Source organism: Adiantum capillus-veneris, chromosome 11, assembly GCF_014529385.1.
Source record: "Adiantum capillus-veneris isolate H3 chromosome 11, ASM1452938v2, whole genome shotgun sequence".
NCBI lineage: Eukaryota > Viridiplantae > Streptophyta > Polypodiopsida > Polypodiales > Pteridaceae > Adiantum > Adiantum capillus-veneris.
In genome coordinates, this window is record NC_140941.1 from 99,693,109 (window position 1) to 99,718,826 (window position 25,718).

Below are 25,718 nucleotides of genomic sequence, written 5' to 3' on the forward strand. Positions count from 1 at the left end.
CGGTTGTCTAAGCCACTTGCATAATCTAAGTTTGTAAAACCCTTTACACTTAGCTCATGACTCCCATAGCATATACGCATACTCTTTGTAGCTTTCAGGTATCTCAATATTCCTTTCACTGCCTCCCAATGTTTCTTGCCTGGGTTTGACATGTATCGACTTACTACTCCCACTGCAAATGCAATGTCTGGGCGAGTGGCAATCATTGCATACATCAAACTACCCATTGCAGACGCATATGGAATCTTATCCATTTCAGCCCGTTCTTCCTCAGACACAGGACAATCTTGTTTGCTAAGTTTCACATATGGTGGCAATGGAACACTCAATGCCTTTCCCTTCTCCATATTGAAACGTTGCAGAACCTTGTCAATATACTCTGTTTGAGATAACCAAATCAACTTCTTTGATCTGTCTCTCTCAATGCGCATACCAAGTATATGACTTGCCTCACCCATGTCTTTCATGTCAAACGATTTTGCCATCTTTGACTTCAAAGCTGAAATTTCTTCCAAGTGCTTGCCAACAATCAACATGTCATCCACATACAAAATAAGGATCAGCAAACTACCATCCTTAGCCGTCTTTGTATATAGACAGTGATGAAACTCACTACGTTTGTAGCCTTGAGAAAGCATAAACTTGTGGAGTTTATGATACCATGCCCTCGGTGATTGTTTTAAGCCATAAAGACTCTTTAACAACTGGCATACCCAATCTTCCTTGCCTTTCTCAACAAACCCTTCTGGCTGCTGCATGTAAATTTCCACATCTAAATCACCATGCAAGAACGCTGTCGTGACATCCATTTGGTGCAACACCAAATCTAATATGGCAACCAATGCAAGAAAGCATCTCAATGTAGTCATCTTGACCACCGGAGAGAAGACTTCATCAAAGTCAATGCCTTGTTCTTGCTTAAAGCCCTTGGCAACAAGCCTTGCTTTGTACTTTGGCTGACTATCATGAGCGGTGATCTTATACCTGTAAACCCATTTACAAGGTAGAGCCTTTTTGCCCTGTGGTAATTTAACTAGCTTCCATGTCTTGTTTTTATGCAGAGCTGTCATCTCTGACTGCATGGCCAATTGCCAATTCCCGGAGTCCTTCATTTGCACTGCTTCCTTGTAACATGAAGGCTCATTGCAATCAGTCAACATGACATAGTTCATAGATGGAACAAACCTATCAGGAGGTCGCGTGACACGTCCAGATCTACGCACAGTAGGTGGCTCAGGCTCAGCCACAACCTGTGGTTCCACTCTATCCTGTCCTTGCTCCTCTTGAGCCCTGACATTTTGTCTTGCACGTGCAGGTCCATCTTCTTGGAAGACAACTCTTCTAATCTTCTCAACCCTCTTTGGTTTAGAATGATATTTGGATTCATTAAAGTGAACATCATTGCTACGGATAACCTTTCTGGATTCGGGATCCCAAAGTCTGTACCCCATCTCACCAGAATTACCATAGCCTAGAAAGATGCACTTTCTACTCTTTGGCTCAAGTTTGTTCCTAAATTCCTTTGGAACGTGAGTATATGCCTCACAGCCAAAGACTCTGAGATGCTTGTATGAGGGCATTTTGCCTGACCATACCATCTCTGGCACTGAATCCTTCTGCAAAACCTTGCTAGGAGATCTATTTACAAGATGAACAGCTGTTGATACAGCTTCAGCCCAAAACCCATTTGGCAGCTGTGCATTAGACAACATACTTCTGACCTTCTCTTGTATGGTCCTATTCATCCTCTCAACAACACCATTTTGAGGAGGATTGTAAGGAGTAGTAAGTTCACGTTTTATACCTTTTGACTCACAAAAGTCCTGAAAGGCCTTTGAAACATACTCTCCACCATTGTCAGTGCGTAAGCATTTAAGCTTCTTGCCACTCTGATTCTCCACAAGTGTCACAAACGTTTTGAAAACACTAAACGCTTCATCCTTGTGCTTGAGAAAGTAAACCCATACTTTCCTCGAGTAATCATCTATAAATGTCATAAAGTAAGAAGCTCCCCCTAGAGATAGGTTAGGCATAGGTCCACACAAATCAATATGAACAAGTGCCAACTGTGTATCTCTTCTACTGCTTCTATGCTTATGTGGCTGCTGTGTTTGCTTACCATACAAACAATGTTCACAGAATTCAAAATCATTAAATGAAAAGCCAGGCAAATAACCAGAACGAGACAAGATTTCCATTCCCTTCTTGGACATATGTCCTAACCTGCTATGCCACAAAGAAACGTTCGGCTGCTCGGTTACATTGATTACATTTTTAGAGACATTTGATACATAAATCATGTAAAGTCCTCCAGACTTTACTCCATGTGCTACTGTCATAAAACCCTTGGATATCTTCCACATGTTCTGTCCAAAAGTGGTGACGTAGCCAGCATCATTAAGTAAACCTGTGCTGATCAAGCTCTTTGTAATTGCGGGAACATGTCTCACATTCTTCAGCGTGAAAGAAGAGACATCCTGAAACTTCAATTGTACATCTCCAACACCTAAGATCTCACATATCTGCCCATTGCCTAGCCGAACATGATCTTTAGTGGTCACATAAGAGGTAAACCACTCCTTGTTTGGAGACACATGAAGTGATGCCCCTGAGTCTATTATCCAGTTACTCAGTGCATTTCCATCAGATGCTGTAAGAAGAGCTGAGTCCATTGTAGTCTTCAAGAAGTAGATGTCTCCTGACACTAGACTGTCATCCTCTGCAACAGTGTTTGTCACATTTATTTCTTGAATCTTCACTGAGGACTTGTTCTTCTCACCATGGTCTTCGGCTTTCTCTTTGCCTTTTTCTGCTTTCCATTCTCTGCAGTCTCTTTTCATGTGACCCTTCTTGCCACAATGGTAGCATTCTATGTCACTCTTGCCTTTAGCACTGCGGGAGTTGCTACGAGACTGATTCCTCTTTCCACCTTGGTACTTTTCTTTGGTCCTTCCCCTGACAACTAAGACTGTTCCTTTGCCTTTGTCCATTACGGCGGCGAAGGCGGGAGGAGGACGGAAGAGCGATTGCGCCAGGAAGCAGTCATGGGAGGGGGGTCACACCCGCCGTTCGATGTGGGTGGGTCCACACGAGCGCATGCGCATCCTACATCCACCACATATGGGGATCTCCCCACCACCCCGCCCCACATGGAGGTGGAGGAAGATCATTTGCACAATATGGTTGAGGATCTTCTTGCACGTGAGGTGGCGAATGAGTGTGAGCCTGAGTGTGCATGTGAAGAAGCTGCCAAAAAAACCAAAGATTCATTGCTAGAGACAGCACACACCGCTCTTTACGAGGGATGCTCCTTCTCCATATTACGAGCGTCTCTTGAGATCTTGAATATTCAAGCAATGTTTGGATGGAGCAATGCAGGGGTCGATGCACTATTGAGGTACGTTTAAGTGTAATAAGTGTTAGTTGTGAGTTTTTTCGTGGTTATATGCAATAACGAGTGTTCTTTAATTATGTCATAGGCTATTAGCCAAGATGATGCCTAAAGGCAATCATCTTCCAGAAAATCGAAGGAAGGCACGACAGGTGGTGACAGGGCTTGGGATGGACTATGACCACATACATGCATGTGTCAATGATTGCGTGCTATTCCGCAATGAACATGAGTTTCTTCAGTAAGCAGACTTCCTTCTACACCTGCTATGTTCAAACCATCTGGAGGTGCATAATTACTCAAAGCTGTGCGAAAAGTGTCCCAACTTTCCGGCAATGTGATCAACAGGAACATAGCTCTAACAGGTTCATCAAACTTGACACCTTGAGCTGACAACTGACTATAGATTGTGTTGAATTCATTCAGATGATTGGACATAGGTGTCCCTTCTTTCATCTTCAAGTCAACAAGCTTCTTAAGCCAGTATACCTGTGAAGCTGCACTCTGCTTCTCATAAAGATCACTCAGCTTTAACCATGCTTGATAAGCCGACATCTCGTCTGCTACATTGAAGTAAACGCTTTCTGCCAAAGTCAGCATAGTGGTAGAAAGTGCCAATTCATCCATTTCGCTCCATTCATCTTCGTCCATATCTTCTGGTTTTATCCCCTTGAGCTTTATAGGTTTTATCTGCTTCTTTTGTACCAACACGTGCCAAATCTGCTTCTTCCACAATGGGAAATTGGTTCCATCCAGCTTCTTGATATTGTAAAGAGCAGTGTCCTGTGATCCAACCATAGCTACGCTTCACAGTAGTTTACTTTCCTGGAAAAATTCGGCAAAGTTTACTCTGTAAACTGACCTCTGAACCAATATCAACCTGTCAAATGAACCAAGAAAGCTTCAGATTCTGCAGAAATTTTGGTAGAGTCTCCTTTGTAAAATGGCTCTGGTGTACTAAAAAAACAGACCAAAAAACAGCTCAAAAAACACTGTCTCTCTGACACTGTAAGTTGCGGGTAAACCTGTCTTGCACCTGTACTGTTTCTCACTGTCCTGTAAGCATAGACTGTGAAAATGCCTCAACGGCAGTAAAGCAAAGATGCAATCCCAACTGTCTAACTCACAGTCAATACATCCTAGCTGCCTATCTAAGGGTGCTCGAGGGATCGCTCCAAGACCTGTATCACCGAAAGGATCTCAACATTCGAGAATCCCCCAGCTCAATAAAACCTCACTCGACCCTCAACAAAGGTTGCAGTAAATCTGACAGTACATAGACTTCCCACAAAGTCATACATCCACAAATTTCCCACTATATGCTGTAACCGCTGCGGCGGTTGTTTGCTGCGTGACTCACAGCCAGCAAACCCTCAACAGACATACATCATCTCTGACAATACATCCCATGTCGAAGTACCTGCAATGTCAGGATGAAATCTGGAATATCAAGCAGCAAACACAAGCTACCTGATGAACCAGTGGATGTCGCCTACAGTCTGTGTGTAGATATGCCCGTGTCGTATGTGACACGCCTCCAAGAACTGTGAGTCGTCCTTCAATTGTAGACAGCCACAAATCAACACTCTGGGAGTGTCGATATCCTCAGCACCTGCAGTCGTGGGCCGAAAACCCCAAATTTGCAGAGTTGGATCTGCACCCGTCGAGACCACGTAGTCGAAAATGGCCTGCGCAGACCTTTATCGAAGCTGAACGGTGGCCGAGATGACCTCAGAATGAAATTCTGACAACACCAAGCCCTTCGAGCTATCCCACGAGATTTGGGGCCGTGTCTTTGCCTGTCGAATTCCACTCCAATCTGAGCTGGTGACTCTAGCTTCCTGCAATGCTGCCCTGAGCCTCGATCTGAGCTCTGATACCAGTTGAAGGAGTACGAGCAGAAGTGCGACGCGAGAGAGAGTGCGAGAAGAAGAGCACAACGATATGGTGAACTCGCTCTACTGTAATGTGTAGAGCATAGTGAGTTCTTATTAGGTTTTTACAAAAGAATATGTGTACATACCTGGCGGCCAGCCCACTTACCTGGGCGACCACATTGGGCTTTATACCCCAACACGTTGTAGGGAAAAATCTACCCAAACAAGACTGAAAAATACCAGATAAGTGTCACCAAGAGGCAGTCAACAGCCAAGTCAAGGCCAAACTGGTGATGGCAGAGCTGTCAAGGTGGAAAGCTTTCTTTGTGGTGAAAAGACCCAAATCAGCCAGGCTTTGTAACAAGGCAGCCCAGAGGGGCTGACAATGTTGGTGAGTAGTGGGAAGAAAAGGGAAAAGCAGCAGCAGGGGCAGCACCATCGGGCACATGTCAATGAGAACTTCTACTGCTACAAATGAGCCTATGCTAGAAAAGGTGTCATCGGAGATTGCGGCAACAAACAAGCACTTAGGTCAATATAAGGTGGTTGTAGGAAGGCATTGAAGCGCTGCAAAAGCAAGCTGTGAAGGAGCTCTCTCTCTCTCTCTCTCTCTCTCTCTCTCTCATGGTTGGTCACACACTAGCATCCATTCTTGAACAGGAGCTGAGTAGATGGGCAGAGCGAGAGGGCATAAGAGCACCAAGGCAAGCAGGTTTCAGGAGAGGTTTCTCCACTCTTGACCAGATTCTGACACTCAGAGCTATTATTGAGGAGGGTAGACACCATGGCAAGAGGATCTATTGTAGCTTTGTGGATTTCCGCAAAGCCTTCGACACAGTGCCGAGAGCCAGACTTATACGCAGATTATAGGACATGGGTGTGCCTACAGAGCTGATTTGGGGGATTCTGGCTCTATACATGACAGTGATGGGGCGGGTACGCACCACTGAGGGACATGGTCCTCTCCACTATTGGAGTAAAGCTGGGATGCCCCCTATCCCCGAATCTTCTTGGGATGTATGTGGATGAGTTTTCGGACTATGTAGAGCGTTAGGGGGGCTCAGCTAGCAGGGACATGGATTCCGCTACTACTATATGCTGATGATATTGTGCTGATTTCTGACTCTCCAGAGGGGATGCAGCGTCATTTGGATGCTCTGCATACATTTGCTCGTGACAGTGGATTGTCTGTCAATCTGGGGAAAACCAAGGTTATGGTGTTCAACACCACACCACAGTGGGTCAGGAGGTCGGCACCCACATTTATGTATGGCCAGGAGATTGTGGAGTACACAGATGCATATACTTATCTTGGGGTAGTCTTCGTTGGACCGGTGTTGTCACTAAGGAGAGCATCAGAGACTAGACTGACGAGAGCATATGCAGCTTTGGGAGGCCTGGAGAGGATGTGTTCACTCAGTTTCAGGAACCGCGAACAAAGCTTTGGCTTTTTGACACTCTAGTGACTCCAGCTATGCTCTATGGAGTTCAAGTATGGGGACCCTTAGTAGACCACCAAGGGAAATCTGGCAACACAAACGGATGGAGATGTATGGAGAGGCCTCTGGTCTCCATGATCGCTCGGATGATTCGGGCTAAAGCCTCACTACCACATGAGATTATCCGAGCCGAGCTAGCCGCCCCCCCCCCCCCCCTCGTGGTGGAGGCATTGACGAGATCAGTTTCCTTTATGCACGGTCTATGGGATCTCCCTAGGGACAGATACGCTCGGCTTGCCCTGGAGTCATCTTGACAACTAGCTCGACAAGGCGATACAACATGTTGGTATGAACAGATGACAGCATGGGTTCAGTCGCATGGTCTCAACATGGATAGATTACCTCCGCTTCAATACTCCCTGGATGCACCCTCTCTGTCCCTCACACGGACAAAGATCACCAGACTCATACGTCAGGATCTGATTCAGCTAAATACCAGGAGCACATGGATACAGCCGACACAAGAGCTAGGCACGAAGATGGCCTTCTACAGAGAGCATCTTCTCCAACTCACGGAGGACGGCTTTGTACTAGGCCTGCATACATGGACACGCACTTATCTCATGGGATAAGATGCGCTATTGGACAGATACGCACATCCTCACATCAGCTCCAAATCGAGACTGGCCGTTTTCGAGGGGTGCCGGCAGGATTTAGTTCTTTGTAACTCTGTAATTTCCGTACTCAGACATGGTATCAGATTCACCAATTGTAACTTTTGGTCTCATAGGTCATTTTGGCCTTTTGAAGACGTTAATATAACATTTCATTTCATTTCATCTCTCTCTCTCTCTCTCTCTCTCTCTGTGTGTGTGTGTGTGTGTGTGTGTGTGTGAGAGCGCGCGCGCGCTGTGGTCTTCTCCTCTGCCTGCGCGAGTTGGACCTGCACAATTTTCGCGACCTGACCTGCCTGCACGAACTCTCCTGCCTGTGTTAACTGAGCGCCTTGACTGGCTCGAAATCTGCGCGTCTTCCTGGTATCAGTCAGTCTTCAGCGCTGTAGTTTTGCCCTACGCAGCCAATTTCAATTCTTGTGTAGGTCTACCGAGGCTGCTTTCAAGTGGCAGGTGATGCTTTCAGGTTGATCGGAGGTTTGGTATGGTGTCAAGCTCAAAAGTGTATAGGGCAGTGCTGAGTTGATGTACCTCTGTTGTGGTTTTTGGATGCATTACTGTGCGAAGTCTGTATAGAGCGTTGGTTCCTCGGTTATTTGCGGAGTTTTCTAGACATTTGCTTTTGTTTGGCTAGGCTTTGTTAATTTACGTTCGACTCTCTGTGTGTCTTTAAGCGTCGGAAAGCAATGGAACCCACGTCGGAGGCCGCTTCGGAGATCAAAGCATGCTTGTATGAGGACTTTGAGGAGGCTCGACAGGCATGGAATGGTCAGGCGCCTGCTCTTGAGGTGCGCATTCCGATACAGGACCTCATGGACCCAGTTGCGCAGTACGCTATGAATGCAGTTATCCTATTTTGCCCGGAGAAAATGCCTACTGCGCAAGATGTCGGGCAATGGGTAGATTTTCTCCTCAGGCGACAAGCTGTCCGTGGGGTCTACTTTGGGCCGCGTGGATTTTATGAAGTTCTGCTCGCAGATATGGAAGCAAGAAACCTTTTACGCAGATGACACATGTTTTCCCGTGGGCACTCACTAAAGACTACCAGAGTCTTATTCATCACAAATGTCCGGTGTGGATGGAAATTGTTGATTTCCCCCGCACGTGGAGACATTTCCTGCCGTTGTTGGCTGCGCAGCTTGGAAAGGTTATTTGTCCCCCAAAATTGGATGCGAATACCAACAGGTTTTGCATTCTCTGGGACACTGACAAGATTACCCCTGATGGTATTATGGTTGACTCAGGAGATCCATGGGTGGGTAAGCATCCCTTTAAACTTAAATGGGAAAAATTTGCGAATTCATGTTTTCGATGGTAAATTTGGTCATATGCAATCCGAATGTCCAGAGCCGGTCTTGCAACCCCCTCCTGAAGGGGATCGGGGAGCACCACAGACGGAGAGTGAGAGAGAGAGAAGGAGACACACATACATGTGGGTAGGGAGACTCAAAGAGTGAGCAGCCCCCTATACACTTATGCTATGTATAAGGTATACAAGTCAGTGGGCGCCCAGACTCTGGGCGGTCGGGCAAGGCACAGGCGCCTATACCACAACAACCTCCCACTTAAAGGCGACTGTGCCTTTAAGCAAGAGAACCTAGTCTAAAGACTACAAAAGCCGAGAGAAAACCGCTCTCAACCGATGCCCACTAGCTGGCTATGATCGTGTGCATCCGGCTGTCCTGCTCCCGTGTAAGTCCATACACCACCAGACGTACCGCACACGTACTGCAAGTATGTACGCAATACCTGCATATCTCCCTCGTGCACTATGCCATCATCAGTCAACAAACGACTGACAACCCCAACTGCAAATGCTCCCACTGCAGCTGCGATATCCGGTCTCAAGATCAACATCTCATACATGAGACCACCGAATGCCGATGCAATGCTAGCGGGCCCTGCTAGCTCTATGGAGCATGCATCAACATATATATCCCTGGCAATAGGCATCTCTGACTGACAAGGCGTGTCAGCCACATGCATCTCCTGACTGTCCGCAAAAGACGCATCAACCTGTTGTGCAACCTCAGAGCAAACCAGCTGCTCTAGGTGTCTGCTGGAAGACATATCCTGCACAACTATATCCCCATGCTCACTGTCGAGCATAGAAAGGAATGACTGCATAATCGCTGACATCTCAGCCTCCTCTGCAATCATCCACTGCAAACATGACCACTCAATCTGTTGTGACTCACTAGAGCTCTCATGCTCTAACTCCGTATGCATAGACTCTTGCACAACATCCTCCTGTCGTGACTCACTAGAGCAAGACCGCTCTACCTGTCTATCCTGCATAGAAGTATCTCTCACAACTGACTCTCTGCTTTGCTCAGTCACTAGCAAAGCATGCATGTCTGACTCTGTCACCTCTCTGTGTGACTGCTCAAGTCGTGCCCCAACTGTGTGCACAACGAGCTCACTACTCTGCACTCCATGCAAAGTACCCTGCAACCCATGAGCAAAAGAGACTCGCCTGCTCTCTCGCTCTCTACCTGGCTGCATGATCACAGAGACAACACCGTCTCTCCCGTGATCCACATGCAATGGGTAACCTGTACCACTCCTGGCACCTCTCGCAATCACTAGCGAACCCAAATGCATCACAAAATCTCTCTCTCGTAGCGAAATCTGACATCCACAATCTCTAAGCTGACCAATCGAGATCAAATCCCGTCTCAGATCTGGCACATAACGCACATGACGCAGGGTAAATCTCATACCACTGGGCAAGGACAAACCCTCAATGTCATACACAACACCTTCAGCCATGTGCACACAACCAAGTCTCCCACTAGAAAACGTGCTAAACCACTCACGATGCGACGTGACATGGAAAGTAGCATCTGAATCTAGTAACCAATATGAAGACAATGTGCAATCCGATATGCAATTCGTAGACATAAGATCGTCTGAAGACAAGCTAGATGTAAATGTGACATCGCCGTCACAATCATACTCAGTAACCACCGTACTAATCTCACTAGCATCTGTCATGCCCAAATCTGCATCACGCATCTGTCGCCTCCGTTGTCTCAAACGCTTGAAACATCGACGCTTAATGTGCCCTCTATGTCCACAATGCCAACATGTCAAGTCTCTATGCCGTCGAGACTTGCGTGTGGGATCAATCTCTCCCATGGACATAGAAGTGGGACTAGACTTCCCTGTAGACATGGATGTCGCGTACATAGCATGTAAACTCTGCCATAAAGCATGAGTTGTAGTCTCCCTCGAGACCTGCCAGTAAACAGACTCAACCAGATGCAAACAAATCGTAGACATGGCTAACTCATCAAGATCCTGCCAATCATCATCACGCATAGACTTGGGCTTCGCCGATAAACCACACAAGGGTTTATCCTGCCCCAAATCCGCCAATGCAACAAGCATATGCTCCTTCCAAGCAACAAAATCTGCACCATCAAACTGTGTCAGACCATAACGCTGGAAGTCAAATGAAAAATCAGCCATAATGCTCTCAAAAGAGCAACCAACAATGAGTAGCAAATGTTAACCAAATCAGCCCTAAACTGGCTCGAATCGCATCAACAAAAGTCTGCAAATATGGCTGTAAAATCTGATGCAAAGTTGCACCAATAACCGTGCAAAGCCTTGCACAAAATCACAAGTCAATATGACTCAATCGCGCATAAATATCTGACAAAATTTTGGCAGAGTCTCCTTTGTAACTGGAGCAAAATCTCAACAGTAAACCTCAAAGAGACAATAATATATGCCACAATGGCCAATCTGGGAATAAACTCGACCGGAATCACCTCATAAAGTCATACATATGAGCATATCCGCTCTTGCTGGAGTACCACTTAAATAATCTCAGCCATAAACAAATACACAAATCCATATATGGCATACATAAATCGCCAAGACCATGGCAACATAGCTCACTCTCGCATGAGTGGCTCTCTGGACAAATGCATATCCAAAAACCTGTGTACACCTATGAATTTGCTGGTTGCTGCAGAAAATACTCCATGTGTGTGAGATATACCAAAAACACTGTTTTTGGGACTCGAAAGTGCACAAATAAACCTGCTGTTGTACCTGTTGTAATTCAAAGCATAATTTCAGCAAATAGACATCACCATGGCGTCCGGAGCGTGCCAAAACCCTGACCTAGACTCCTGGATCATGTAGATCTGACTCTGTATGACGGAGCTACGCAAAAAACTGCGTTTTAGAGCCTGAAAATGGCAAAAACGAGCTGCACACAGGCTTGAACCTGCTCCTGCTCCACTCTGCGTGATGCAATGTCCTCTCAATGCAAGCTCCAACACAAGAGCTCTGCCAAAACAACATCCAAGCACTCGAATGTCAAGCTCTCCTCCGCCGAGCACTTCTCTAACGAGCTCCACTGAGCTCAAAAGCTCCTCTCACCAAGGAAGCCGCAACCGCCTCCTCGACCAAGCTTGACCACACCAAGCTCCTAAGCTCCAAAGACAATGCTCCTCAAGCTAAAATCGCTCTCCGTGAAACTCCGCGATCGAACTCCACCGTCGAGAGCGAGCGAGCTATCGCCTCGAAGCTCTCAAAGCCGTCGTGCTCTCCGCGGTCACCATAGCTCTGATACCAATTGAAGGGGATCGGGGAGCACCACAGACGGAGAGTGAGAGAGAGAGAAGGAGACACACATACATGTGGGTGGGGAGACTCAAAGAGTGAGCAGTCCCCTATACACTTATGCTATGTATAAGGTATACAAGTCAGTGGGCGCCCAGACTCTGGGCGGTCGGGCAAGGCACAGGCGCCTATACCCCAACACCTCCCTCTGCTGTTCCTTCGTCCACCTCTATCCCTATTGGAAAACCCACAAGTGAAGTCAAATAGAGTGGAGTCTCTACTGCTAAGGTGGCTTCGAATGTGGAAAAAGAGAAAGGCAAGGTACAACAATCCAATGATACTGGGAATTGGACTATTGCTAAAAGCAAAAATGTTGGACCCGTTGATGTCAATACATGGGTGGTGCCAAAAAAAGCTTTGAAGATTCGCACACCAATTTCTCTCGTAATTACGTTCCTTCTGTTAATGCCAACAAGAATGCATCGTTTAAGCAACTTCCATGTAATGACAACCGCATGGTGATTGATGCATGGGACAAAGCGATGCACTCTTACAAAGATGTACTCCTTGGTGAGACTTCCACATCGCCTGTGAACACTGTGGACACGTTTCCTGCTTTGACTTAGAGGTTGGGTCCTCATACGTATGTAGTGGATGGAGACGTGTCTATGGGCACCTCCACTTGATTATGATGTTAGTTGCTTTTTGTACATATGTTTCCAATGCAAAGTCATATTAAATGCATCTCATACAATGTGCGTGGGTTATGCAACCTTGACAAATGGCGTCTGACCTGGCACTATGTACATACATGTAGGGCAGACATAGTTGTATTGCAAGAGCATAATCAACACGAGTTTGCTGGTCAAAGTTCCTATTTTGCTGGATATTGGATTGCGTACGCTGGCTTGCAAGATTTCTCGGGTTTATTGATGTTGGTTCGCCATGAGCTTCAGCCTGTTCTGCTATACAATGATCTGCATGGCCGATGGATGGTTGTACAGTGTTTGCTGAATGGTCGAGTACATGAATTTGGAGGTACTTATGCATACACGGCCTCTGGGCAAAGAGCTGTTTATGGGGCGAAATCTCGTCTCACCCCTCGACCTCGAATGCATTTCTTTGTGGAGATTTCAATAATACCCCTGATTTGCTTGATAGCATCATGGGAAACTCGTATATGTTGCTTGCGGAGAAACACAAATGGGATCTTCTTGTTGCCTATGCGCAAATGATTGATATATGGCGTTGTTTGCATCCTGATGCCTCTGGTTTTACCTTTCAGCATACTGCTCATTCTTCTTATAGAGCACAATTGGATCGTTGGTATTTGCTTAATGGGCAACAATATGAAGAATTTGTATGTGACATGAGGATAGATTATGCTCTGCAGCTATCAGATCATTATCCTGTTTTGCTGTCTTTGTATTTTGGACAGTCTCTTTGTGATCGGCCTCTTCACAGGAAACGTTTGTTGCATGTTAATAATGCCTATCTTACTCATGAAGTTTTTCGTCACATGATTGCTGATATTATTCCCCCGCTGCTAGCTCAAATGCATATTGATTTGGACGCTGCCTGGTATCGCTTTGTCATGAGAGTACAAAGTGTGATTTCTGACTATGGTATGCAGCATATGCAGTTTATTCGGGGGAATGTCGTTGATGCGAAACGGGTTAGTCAACGATTACAACAGTTGGCCGATTTCCGACCCCTGTCTGACTCTGAAATGTTGGAGTTATGTGAAGCTAAAGTGTGTATTCAACAAAATGATAAGAGGAAAATTGCTAAATGGCAGACGTGTGCATGTCAACAGGCTTTTATGAATAAAGGTTGTGCTTGGACTTCTTCGAAGCGGGAACTTGCTGAGGTTATGGTTTCACATTATTGTAAGGTGTTTGCTGCTCCATCTCAGCCTTCTTCGGTAGCTTGTCGAGCGCGTGAATTGTTGCTTTCTTATGTTTGTCCGATCATGTCTTCGCAGGAGGCACACTGCCTTGAGGAGCCTTTCTCTGTTTCCGAATTGCATGGTGCATTGCTTGCATTGGGCCGGTGGAGATCTCCCGGTTGGAACGGACTTACTGTGGAATTTTTCCTCACCTTTTGGGATGATCTTAAATAGCCCATGCTGTTCATGTTAAATGTGGCATGGGAGAAACAGGATCTACCAATTTCATGGAAAGAGGGCTTACTTAAATTGTTGCCCAAGCAAGCGCTTTGCGAGCAGTTCTCTCATTGGCGGCCCATAACTTTGATGCCGGTGGTTTACAAGATTTTGGCTAAAATGTTGGTCCACCGCATCAAGGACCATTTGTTTACAGGACTTCATCAGGCTCAGTATGGTTTCATTCCTTGTCGTCAAATCATGGACAATTTGGCCAATGTTATGATTGGCATGGAGTATGCTAAGTATATGCAACAAGATGTGTTGGTCATGCAAGTTGATATTGAAAAGGCCTTTGACACTGTGCAATGGGACTTCATTGCTGCCACAATGAGATGTCTAGGATTTGTCCTAAGTTAGCCAATGTCGTTTATTTCTTGCATGATGGTAGTACGTCTTCGGGGATCCTGGAAGGGGAATTGACTGAATCATGGCCGCTTGGTTGTTCGGTTAGGCAAGGTTGCCCCATTAGTGCTTTGCTGTATGCAATTGCCTCTCATCCTTTGTTGATGTATCTTGAGTACTTGACTTCTGCGAAGCGTCTTCATGGTTTGCAGCTACCATCGGGTCATACCTTTATTGGGTAGGTTTATGCGGATGACTCGTTGTTTATGCCCCGCAATCAGCAGAGCGATGTTCAAGTGATTATGGAAGCTTTGGAATTGTTTGCGAGTGCGGCTGGTCTTAAAGTCAATTTTCGTAAACCAAAGCTTTTTCCACTTCGTTGTTGTGATTGGCATGCTCTATTATGGCCAGGAGAGATTGTTCTTCCGAATGTAATCACCAGGCATTTGGGTTATCCAATTGGATGGAATGTTACTCACACGCAGAAAGTGGTTTGGGTTATGAATCCCTTGAATGTTAAATTGCATTACTTTCTACTTGGCCACTACATGTTCGCTTGCGGATTGTTCAGAGTATCCTCATGGCATATGTTCAGTTCTTTTTGCCATTGTTGCATTGGCCTCGCCATTGTCTTGATTCTCTCATGTCGGCCATTTTGTCTCATTTGTGGCGAACGCATGCTCACAAAAAAGGTCTGCGTCTGATGTCAATGGCAAAACTTTGTACACCAAAGCGCTTTGGTGGCCTGAATATTTTGGACCTACGTAGGCATGTCCTTGCTAGGAAGGCTATGCTTTTGCCTACACTTACACAACAATCTCAACCTTGGACTCTTATGTTTGCACTTGAGTCAACATGTGGTTACATCCTCATTTGGTCACTGGCAATCATCCATTTGGGAAGCAGTATTTGGTAAGATGGATGGTCATATTCCTGGATGCTCAGTTTCCTCCACCTTGCTTTCTGCATGGAAACAGGTTACGATTCATCTATTGTGGAATGCTCGGAGGGAAGGAAATTCACTTCGCGCGGAGAGCCTTCATTGGAGCCGGGCCTTTTCTCTTACTTTGGTTGACCGCTCGCCTCGCCAGGAGTATTTTCTCTCCTGCCGTGGCATTCAAGTGGTTGAGGATGTGGTGGATGCAACTGGTTTCACTTTCGAGTTTCCATTTGCCGCTCGCCGATTTGGATTGGGCATGCATTATCGCCAGTTTTGGAGAGAATTACAGCAAATGTTGATAGGTTTTTTGCCCGTTTCACCTTTGGCTGATGGTAATCGCATGTCTGACTGGAAGCTTGGGGAAATGCCTTTTCAAGATATTTCTGCCAGCCGGGCATATGCTCTTCTTCTGCCTCATCCATGGCTTGCTGATCATTGCAACGCTATTTGGCACATGCATAAATCAGATATTTGGTGGCAAAGGCTTATATCTGCATTATGGAAAAGCCATTTGCCGTTGAAGGAGCGTTCGTTTCTTTGGCGGTGTTTACCTGGTGTGCTCCCTGTGGGTACCTTTCTTAGGATGCGTTGTATCTGCCCTTCATCATGTGTCCGTTGCCTATCTGCCAAGGAGGATGTTTGTCACCTCTTGTGGGATTGCTGTGTTACTCGAGATTTCCTTCGTCGGGTATTTGCGTGTATGCGGCTACGTTTTCCCACAACGGTCCTCCATAAGCGGTTTTGGGTTTTTGGTATCTTCTCACCGGCGTTGCAGTGCTTTGCAGTCTTCTTCATGTGGGTCAGGTTTTGGGCGTACTGGAGCCTGTGGCGACAACATAATGGCAATATGTTCCATCGCATTCATACAGATCCCCTGCCTTTCTTCAAACTTTCCCTTAGGCAGTCTTTGCGGTTCGCCTTGAAAGTTGGTGATATCATGGTAGAGATACATCAGCTTTCTTATGAATGCTTTTAGCCATTTTGTACAGCTGAACACTTTTGTGTTCCTTTTCTTGTATATCTTTTTGGTGGGTTTTCCTCTCTTTGAGGTTTCCCACACAAAAAAAGTGAGTGTGTGTGTGCGCGCGCGCTTCTCTCTGGCGGGAGATTCAGAGGATGCTTGCTGATTTTTCTCCTATTCCTCCTATGAATGTGGACTCCCGTTTTCTGATTGGAAGCTTGCTGACTTGAGGCTGGACTACATTTCAGCCAATGTTTATGCTCTATTGCAATCTGATGTATGGATTGTGCGGCATGGTAATCAGCTATGGTCCCTCTCCAAATCAGCCTTGTGGTGGAAGCGAACCTTCCTTTGAAGGAACGTATTTTCTTGTGGCGTTGCTTGGTGGGAGTTTTACCTGTTGGCAGCTTGTTGCATGCTCGGCATATTGCGTCTTCTTGTTGTCTCAGATGTCATGATGCTGAGGAGACTGTGCCGCACTTATTGTGGGATTGTCGCTGCTCCCAGTCCTTCATTCGACAGGTATTTCGGCTGCTCTTCGGTTGTGTTTTCCTTCCGCCACTTTTCACAGACTGTTTTGGCTTTTTGGAGAGCTTCAACCTCTATAGTCTTGGTTTACAGTCTTTTTTGGTTGGGTCAGATTTTGGGTTCTATGAACCAATTGGCACCATCACAACTCCTTCATGTTTCAAGGCATTGTTGTTGACCCATTTCCCTACTTCAAATTTTCGCTGGGTCAGGCATTGCATTTTGCCTATGATGCTGGGGACATCACTCTTGATGCCTATAGGATTTATTTTGACTGTTTCTAGCCCTTGGAGCCCCATGCTGCTCCACCTTCTGTATCTTTTCTGCTTGGTGGCTTTTCCTTGCTTTGAGGTTTCCCACTTGTAATTTACATCAACAAGATTTACAAAAAAAAAGTGTGTGTGCGCACGTGTGCTCAACACCACAAATAGATAGAGAGGGACTGGCTCAACTCCATTTAGATCGGGCATAGTCTTCCAAGGGCTTTTTACTTGTCCTCCTTGATGTACACTATTCTACACCCTCACTATGGTTCAGGATGGTTCTCTCGTGCTCACTCCCCTTGGTCTCTACACTTCTGCATCATCGACTTTGACAAGATTATCCATGATGTGCTTGTATGCCTGGTGCATATAGTCTTGCATTATGAGCCCATAGTCATATACCTCCATCCTCATCTACATTCCCCTCTACCAACTATTGTATACTCCGGTCGGTTGTGCCTTCTAGCTGTAGCTTTAGTCCTAGTTTTGCCATTCTACTTTTCTTTTCTGGGATGTCAAGGAAGATCACAATCGTACATTGATTTCTCTCATAGGCCCAGTTTGGCCTCTCAAAAACGTTAATAAAATCTTTCTTTTTTTCTTGCTGTGTCTGTATGCATACATAGCTTTGTCTATTATGGTGAGCTTGACCTTGTGCGCACATGGCTGGTTCATGAGTCACTGATTTTGAAAATACAGGGCCACCTTCTATGGCTAGCATTCAGTCCCACTAAGCACCACTTACCTATGCACATACTACTCTACACATTGTCAATAAACTTGTTCAAGCTAAAGCAATCTGTGGTTCCACTCTATTGACAGATACACGGGATGCATGCACTGAAGGGTGAGACGCACCACGATGATGACAAGATGGCTATGGCTTGAAGATAAGAAGCAGCAGTGGAAGGGAAGCACACTGACCTGGCCCAGCTGGGTGAGGAAGTTGGGGACTGTAGGGGTGCTATGTCCAATCTGGCCGAACGTGAGGGCAATGATGACAGCAGCCAAGAAGTTGGTGATGGAGTAGTCTAGGTAGGTGTGCTGCGGCAGGCGGCCCCGTCTCTCGAGAAGGGTAAGGAGAGCAGGCCATGTGCCCAGAAAGCAAAGGGCGCCTACCATCAAGGCAATGGCACCACCCTTGTCCTCTACCAAAAACATCTTGGCAGTCCCCCCAAGAGAGCAAAGTAGAATTTCTGCACTGTCTAAGCCTTAACTACATGCTAGGCTCCATGAACTCTGCTGCAGACAAACGAAACCAGCAAACAATGGATTTCAAGAAACCCAAATCAAGTACACGAAAGTCAGTCTCTCTCTCTCTCTCTCTCTCTCTCTCTCTCGTTTCAACCAGATCGCGATTCGCGATTTAACCTTCTGATAAAGACTCTCTCTCTCTCTCTCTCTCTCTGGAAAAGCATCGAAGTGAATCGTTATTGGACGAAAAAGATCCTGGAATCCTTGCACGTTGACCACGTGGAAACATAAAACATGGTTCAAACTTCTCCCATAGCATGGGAAGAAGTCCTGCGTTGTCCATATTGTCCAAAGTCTTTGTACTTTGATTTTTTTTTTGAGGCTTGGATTCCATAATCATTTCTTTGTAATATGTATCCTTTACTTTTTGTAGTTTCTGTTCACACTAGTGACTTTCAAACACGTGGAGCCCAATCTTGAGACCAAAAGCATCACGGCCCAATGTTTAGTTTTCTATAAAACGATATTTTTTAATCAAACCAAGCGACTAAGCAAAGTTGTTTTGCTGTTTAGATACCTTTGTCATAGCATAAGGGACTTTATACGACAAAAAATCAAATTGGTTTGCTCTCTCTATAGCTCTTATTTCAAGAGTCTTATCGTAGCCGAAACAAGGTTTTTCAAGCGACCCAAAATTCAAGCAAATGTCTAAACAATCAGGACCCGTTTTGTGCTATGTGTTGCACTCATGTTTTTTGCATTCTTGTTAGTAGGTCCATGCAATGAATCAATGAGCTCATAATTGGAGCTTCAATATTGAAGACACCAAACTGCAAATCAACATGCGCACGCACTTGGAAAGTTTTCAAACAAAATAAAAAAGAGAAACATTACATTATTTATCTAAATGAGAGATACATTATTTATCTAAATGAGAGATTCGTTCAATTCGTATCACGTAAAGTATTAAGAAAAAGTAAACATTTGCATGCCAAAAAAAAGTGAGCTCAAGTCTTCAAGAAACAATATCAAGTCTTGCAAAGGTAGAGTTCAGCCCTTGCCACCTTGCCACCAGGTTCAACATGTGCTGAAACATGGATCTACATAGGAGTTTTTCGGCCCAATTTTTCTTTGGTCCACAATGGCTAAATGTCTTAGAAGAAAAAAAATCACCCTTTGCGGAGCTGCCTGTAGCACCATGTGTTGGCACGTGCCTCGCACGTGGTGCTATCATTTAGCCATTCTGGGCAAGAGAAGCACTAAGGAAAAAAAACCTTAAGCACTCTCTAAGCCTTAACTACATGCTAGGCTCCAATTCTGCTGCAGACAACGAAACCAACAAACAATCAATTTCAAGAAACCCAAATCAAGTACACGAAAGTCTCTCTCTCTCTCTGGAAAATCATTGGAGTAAATCGTGATTGGACGAAAAAGATCCTGGAATCCTTGCACGTTGACCACGTGGAAACATAAAACATGGTTCAAACTTCTCCCATAGCATGGGAAGAAGTCCTACGTTGTCCATGTTGTCCAAAGTTGATTTTTGAGGCTTGGATTCCGTACTCAATTCTTTGTAATATGTATCCTTTACTTCTTGTGGCTTTTGTTCACACCAAAGTGATTTTCAAACCCGTGGATCCCAATCCTCAGACCAAAAGCATCACGGCCCAATGTTCAGTTTTCTATAAGATGATATTTTTAATCAAACCAAGCGACTAAGCAAAGTTGTTTTGTTGTTTAGATACCTTTGTCATAGCATAAGGGACTTAATACGAAAAAAAATCAAATTGGTTTGCTCTCTCGATAGCTGTTATTTCAAGAGTCTTATCGTAGCCAAAACGAGATTTTTCAAGCGACCCAAAATTCAAGCAAATGTCTAAATAATCAGGACCCATTTTGTGTTGTGTGTTGCACTCATGTTTTGAGCATTCTTGTTAGTATGTCCATGCAATGAATCAATGAGCTCATAAATGGTGCTTCAATATTGAAGACACCAAAGTGCAAATCAACATTTCCCATGCACTTAGAAAGTTTTCAAACAAAATAAAAAAGAGAAACATTACACTATTTATGTAAATGAGCGATACATTATTTATCTAAATGAGAGATTCATGCAATTTGTATCACGTGGAGTATTAAGAAAAAGTAAACATTTGCATGCCAAGAAAAAATGAGTCACAATTGTCTTCTATTCAAATGCCAAAATCGTGCCATGTGCATCAGCAGCCATGGTTCAGATGCTTCAAAGAAGAGGATTTTAAGACCTTTTAAAATAAGTAACAAGGACTAAGCACACATTCCATGGGGAGAGCTTAGGAAGTAAGAGTACAAAAAATGACATAGCATTGTCAAGTGGCGAGGGGTCCTCTAGAAAAGTGAAAAAATAAGCTCCTTTGAAGCTACTTGTAGCACCATGTGTTGGTACTTGGTGCTACAAGAAGCAACTCCATAGGGGCTTAATTTTATAAGGGGAAACTTTGCACGTTGTGCTACAAGAAGCAACACTACATGGGAGAAAAAGCTCCCCCAAAGTTACGTGTACCACCACGTGACAATTTGTGGTGCTACAAGAAGCAACTATGCAGTGGCTTACAAGAAACAACACTATAGGAGAGAAAAAGCTATGTGTACCACCATGTGCCAGTACATGGTGCTATAAGAAGCAACTATCTAGTGGCTTAATGGGCAGAGCTTAGGAAGTAAGATTATTCACAATGACATAGCATTATCAAGGGTAAGGGATCCTCTAAAGAATTGGGAAAACAAATTATCTTTGAAAGTTGCATGTAGACATGTGGTGCTTTAAGAAGATTTGAATGAACATGTGGTGCTTTAAGAAGCTCTCAATGAACATTTTTTCCTAATTCTTGTCTTGGCCACAATGGCTCAAGTGTTTAAGAAACAATATCAAGTCCTTGCAAAGGTAGAGTTAAGCCATTGCCACCAGGTGTCAGCATGTGGTGATACATGGATCTACATAGGAGTTTTTTTGGCCCAATTTTTCTTTGGTCCACAATGGCTTAATGTTTTAGAAGAAGAAAATTTCACCCTTTGTGGAGCTGCCTGTGTCATAAAATCTAATATCTAACCAACCCAAATAATTTTCTCATATTAAACTGATCATTTAATGTGGGAGAATAAACGAGAACGAGGGTTAGAATATAGACATGTGTTTATGGATCTATCTCAACACTGGGCCAAGTTAAAGGGTCCAAATGAGAGATGGTTTGTCAAAGAGCAATGCTAGCTAATGGAGCTTAAAGACCTTAGGGTTAGCTTCATTAAAGACCTCCAAAGGTTAGTCCTTTGACCTTAGACAAGCTAGGGTTGTGCTTGAGGTGCTTGTCGTGCTTGCTGACTAAGGTGCGTGTCGTGCTTGCTGACTAAGATGCTTGTCCTGCTTGCTGACTAAGGTGTTTGAGGTGCTTAATGAATAAGGTGCTAAGGTGCTCCATGACTAAGGTGCTTGAGGGGCTTGAGGTGTTCCACAAAGTCAAAGCACATCCCTACACAAGGGGGGGGCGAGCCCACATTGTAGGAGCTAGAGAGAGAACACACACACACCCTCACACAAGTCAAGCCTTGCCTAATGAAGCAACATGGACACATGTCAAGTTCCTCTCCATGTTGCCCTCACAAGGTGCCTAGAGCCTATTGGTTGGCCTCTCAAGGTTCCAATGATAATTTAGCTAATTTAATTAATTTTGTATGCATTTATCAAGTCCTCTCTCTCAAAGGGGAAAGGGGGACACTTGTCCTAAGGCTAGCATGCTTGCTTGATATGCACTTTGCATGTGATTTTCCAGGCTTGAAGGGGTCCAATGAGCTTCCATCATGAGCTAGAAGAGGGGGTCAACCAAGGAAGCTTTCTTGCAGAGTATACTCTCCCCCCCCCCCCCCCCCCCCCCCCCCCCCCCCACACACACACACACACGCGCGTGCGCACTCACACACACACACACACACACACACACACACAGGTTACTCTAGGTATATAAAGCAGTGTGTAAAAGAAATTAGGGTTCTCAAGCTCATTTGTTGAGACCACTCTTTGGTGAGAGCTCATGAGGTGTATGTGTATGGAGTCCTTGAGCTTCTCCTTGCTCATGTGACTTGGTTAACACTAATCAATGCTTTATTCTCTTTCACTATGCCTCTCTCATACTTCTTGTGATTGCTAATGATGCTTTGATTAGCTAGATCTTAACTAATTAGTGCGGTTAATCCCTCTCTAATCTTGTATGATTGCCCTCTTTTGCTTGTGTGTGCATGTAGGTTTGACTGGAGTGTGGTGCTCCTCAATAGATCTATGTGTGTGTGCTTGTGATTAGTATGTTGCATGATAGGATTAGTGATGTGTGCGTCTTGCAATCGTTAGTGTGTGTGATTGGGTTGATTCGAGGTGAAGGGAAGTGGAGATTGCCAATCATTGTGGCTTAGCTCCTCCATAGGCCGAGAAGCTCACCTCATAGAGTCACCATTCGTGTTTCCATGATTATCTCACTAATTGTGTGAGTGTTTCCATGCCCTAGCTGGGTAGCTCATCTCTTCGTATTGATGATTTTGTTGGTCATTGGAGCTATGCTACGATGGTACCCTCAACAGCTGGTTGATGCAAGAACTTGAGCAAATCTAGAAAGATGTGATGTACCCAATAGTATCCCAAAACGCTTGGCTAGCCATTGCAACCCTGCCAACAACAGAAAGTTGTGATAAACTCCAATGGAGCAATTTCCTCCTGACAGAAAGGAGGAGAGGAGCAATCTGTTGCTCTGGTGACAAATCCAAACCAACCTGACAATCAAAGTAATGTATTGGTGTCCCTAGGGGGATCCATGTAAAGCCTTCCAAGCGAGCATTACCAACCCAAAAAGCCACTATCTTTTGCTAACACTCTTTTAGATGAAATGGGAAAATCCCACAACTTTGTGACTGATTTCAATACCTATGGATTCCTTTTTTCCATTTGATTTGGGAAAATTTCATTTAATTTGAGAATGTTATAGATAAGTTTTTTGGTTGAGTACTTGTGTTACATTAGACAAAGAGATAGATTCTCAAGAAAAGTGGTGTTGAGAAACACCTTTTTTTGTCCTATCCAAAATTTTATTTTCATGTTGGTGTTAATTAATACTTTATAAAATCATACGTAGACAAGGATACCAAGGAAAACAATATATGAAAACAAAATGCTATTCATTTTCTCCTATTAAGCTAGCTTGTGCTTTCTCCACAACATTGGATGAGATTTTGATTGCTTTTGCAAGTCTTTCACCCCTTGGAGTCCATGACCACACAACTGCATCGGCACACTCCCAACGGTCTGGGTCAGCAAGATTGCACCCCCAATTCCTTTTCCAGCAATCCTCATATTGTTCTTGGATTGTGGGATTTTTTTCCCGATATTTTGGTGCTCAATATTGAATGAAAACTTTCTTGTAGTTAGGAGATGAGTTGTCTACATCAACATCTGACTCTGCAACTCCTAGCCATATCGCATATTCTAGATCTGTGGGACTCACAAGAACAACATCCCCTTTACTTACATCAATTTGAGGCCTAAAAGCTTCCTACAGCCTTGCACTTTGAGGACCAACATAGTGATCATTGAATTCTTCATATCCTTGAATCTCATCTCAGTCTTCCTCTATCTGTTGCATTCGATGACTACCTATAGTCTTTGGCCAAAATGATGTATATTCACTTGTTTGTTTATTGGTTGGTTGTTCAATCTCACTAGTTATGTTTTGCCAATAAATATTAGCTGGTTCCGTGTATTTTGTAGAATTGTGGTCCTTTCCCTTTAGTAGAGTCCATCTTTTCCAGAATTCAAGATATGTCTTAATCCCTTGAATAACAAGCGGACTATCCCTCACATAGTCTGCTATAGGTGCCACATCTAGACAACATACTGGCAATTTTGGTTTCCCTTGATCATCTTTTTTCCACAACTCAATTCTTGACTCCCTCGGAATCCAATCAGGTGATTTGAGGTGAATTTTGTACTACATTACTAGGATTTCATCTTGCATAAAGAAACAAAATTGAAGTGGCTTAGAGTGTCCAACAAGAGCATCTTGTCCATCACACATGTAACCTTTAACAAAGGTTTTGAAGTCAAAAACTTGTGTCATAGGTGCTGGAGATGAGCTTTCACATTTTTGAAAATATTCCATCAAATGTGGAAAAGTGAATGTCATTCCTGTTTGCAATCTCTATGAGAACCTGCTAAACATTGCATCTATGCCCTCATGTAAATGAACCACCATTAAGAATCCCAAATGCACGGTTTTGAAAACACCTTTTGCTACTAGCAAGGATAAGTATGCAAATAAATATCAATCCTTATTCTCTCTTGCACAATTATCTAGCTATAGCAAAAGATTCTCAAACAATTTTAGAAACAGGGGAGTGGACATGGTATCCACAACACATTGAGATAATTCTACATTCATCCTTCAAATGTGCAATCAACTCATCATCCTTTGTTGACTCTAGTTGAGACTTTATCCGACTACACACAACACATTTGGAGAAATCGATTCCATGCATGTATCTTGCAACTCATCCATAGCATGTAAATCTTCATACCGTAACAATTCTTTTCCATCCATAGTTGTCACTCTGTTGATAGGCCAACAAACTAGATTGATGCTACATACATCAAATTCAATAGAAATAGTAACCTCACCAGCATAGGATATTTCAATACCAATAATACCGATGTTTATCTTCACCTAGCTTGCCAAAGTTTATAGAGTCAAATGGACAAACATACATAACAACCCCTTCGGCTACTACATGTGTTTTTCTTTCATGCCACAGTTGAACCCTCTTTTCCTTCCAAACCTCCCTGTAGCTCATTCCATCATATTGTGCCTCCAATGCTCCCATTGGTTTGTCAGCATCATGCATAAGAACCCCTTAGTACTGCATCTTATTCACATGCTGCAACAACTCTATACTCCATTTCACATTACTGTGAAAATAATCTCCCACTGTCAATGCATCCATTGTTGGAAATAGAATGAGTGCTTTATTTTCAAAACACATCAATTGACACTGATACATTGCCTTCCCCAATAATCATGCTAGAACAATATGCATTTGGGTCTACTTCACATACACTCCCAATGGCAACCTTTTGTGTGGCTACAAACATGCACACTCTATCACCACTTTTATAAACCATACCTACAAGAAGGTTGACACAAATATTTGTTAAACAAACGGGTACAAATATTTAGAAATTTTCATGCAATTTTACATTGACCATCTTATTTATGGCCATAGGTTGCTTTGTTGTTTATGTCGTTGAAGAAGAACCTCAAAGAAACTTGTGTGCATTCTATGGCCCTAGG

The 25,718-nt window shown here is 44.2% G+C and overlaps 1 protein-coding gene across 1 annotated transcript in view; it reads right to left on the reverse strand.

Moving 5' to 3' along the window:
* LOC147447726 (ureide permease 2-like) overlaps window positions 1-18,538 on the reverse strand; it is an 85,042-nt gene extending 66,504 nt beyond the window's left edge. The window contains exon 1 of the mRNA XM_086523443.1: window positions 18,088-18,538. Within this exon, the coding sequence (XP_086379569.1) occupies window positions 18,088-18,324 (237 nt within the window). The 5' untranslated portion in view covers window positions 18,325-18,538. The remainder of the gene's footprint in view (window positions 1-18,087) is intronic.
* Between the last annotated feature and the right edge of the window lie 7,180 nt (window positions 18,539-25,718).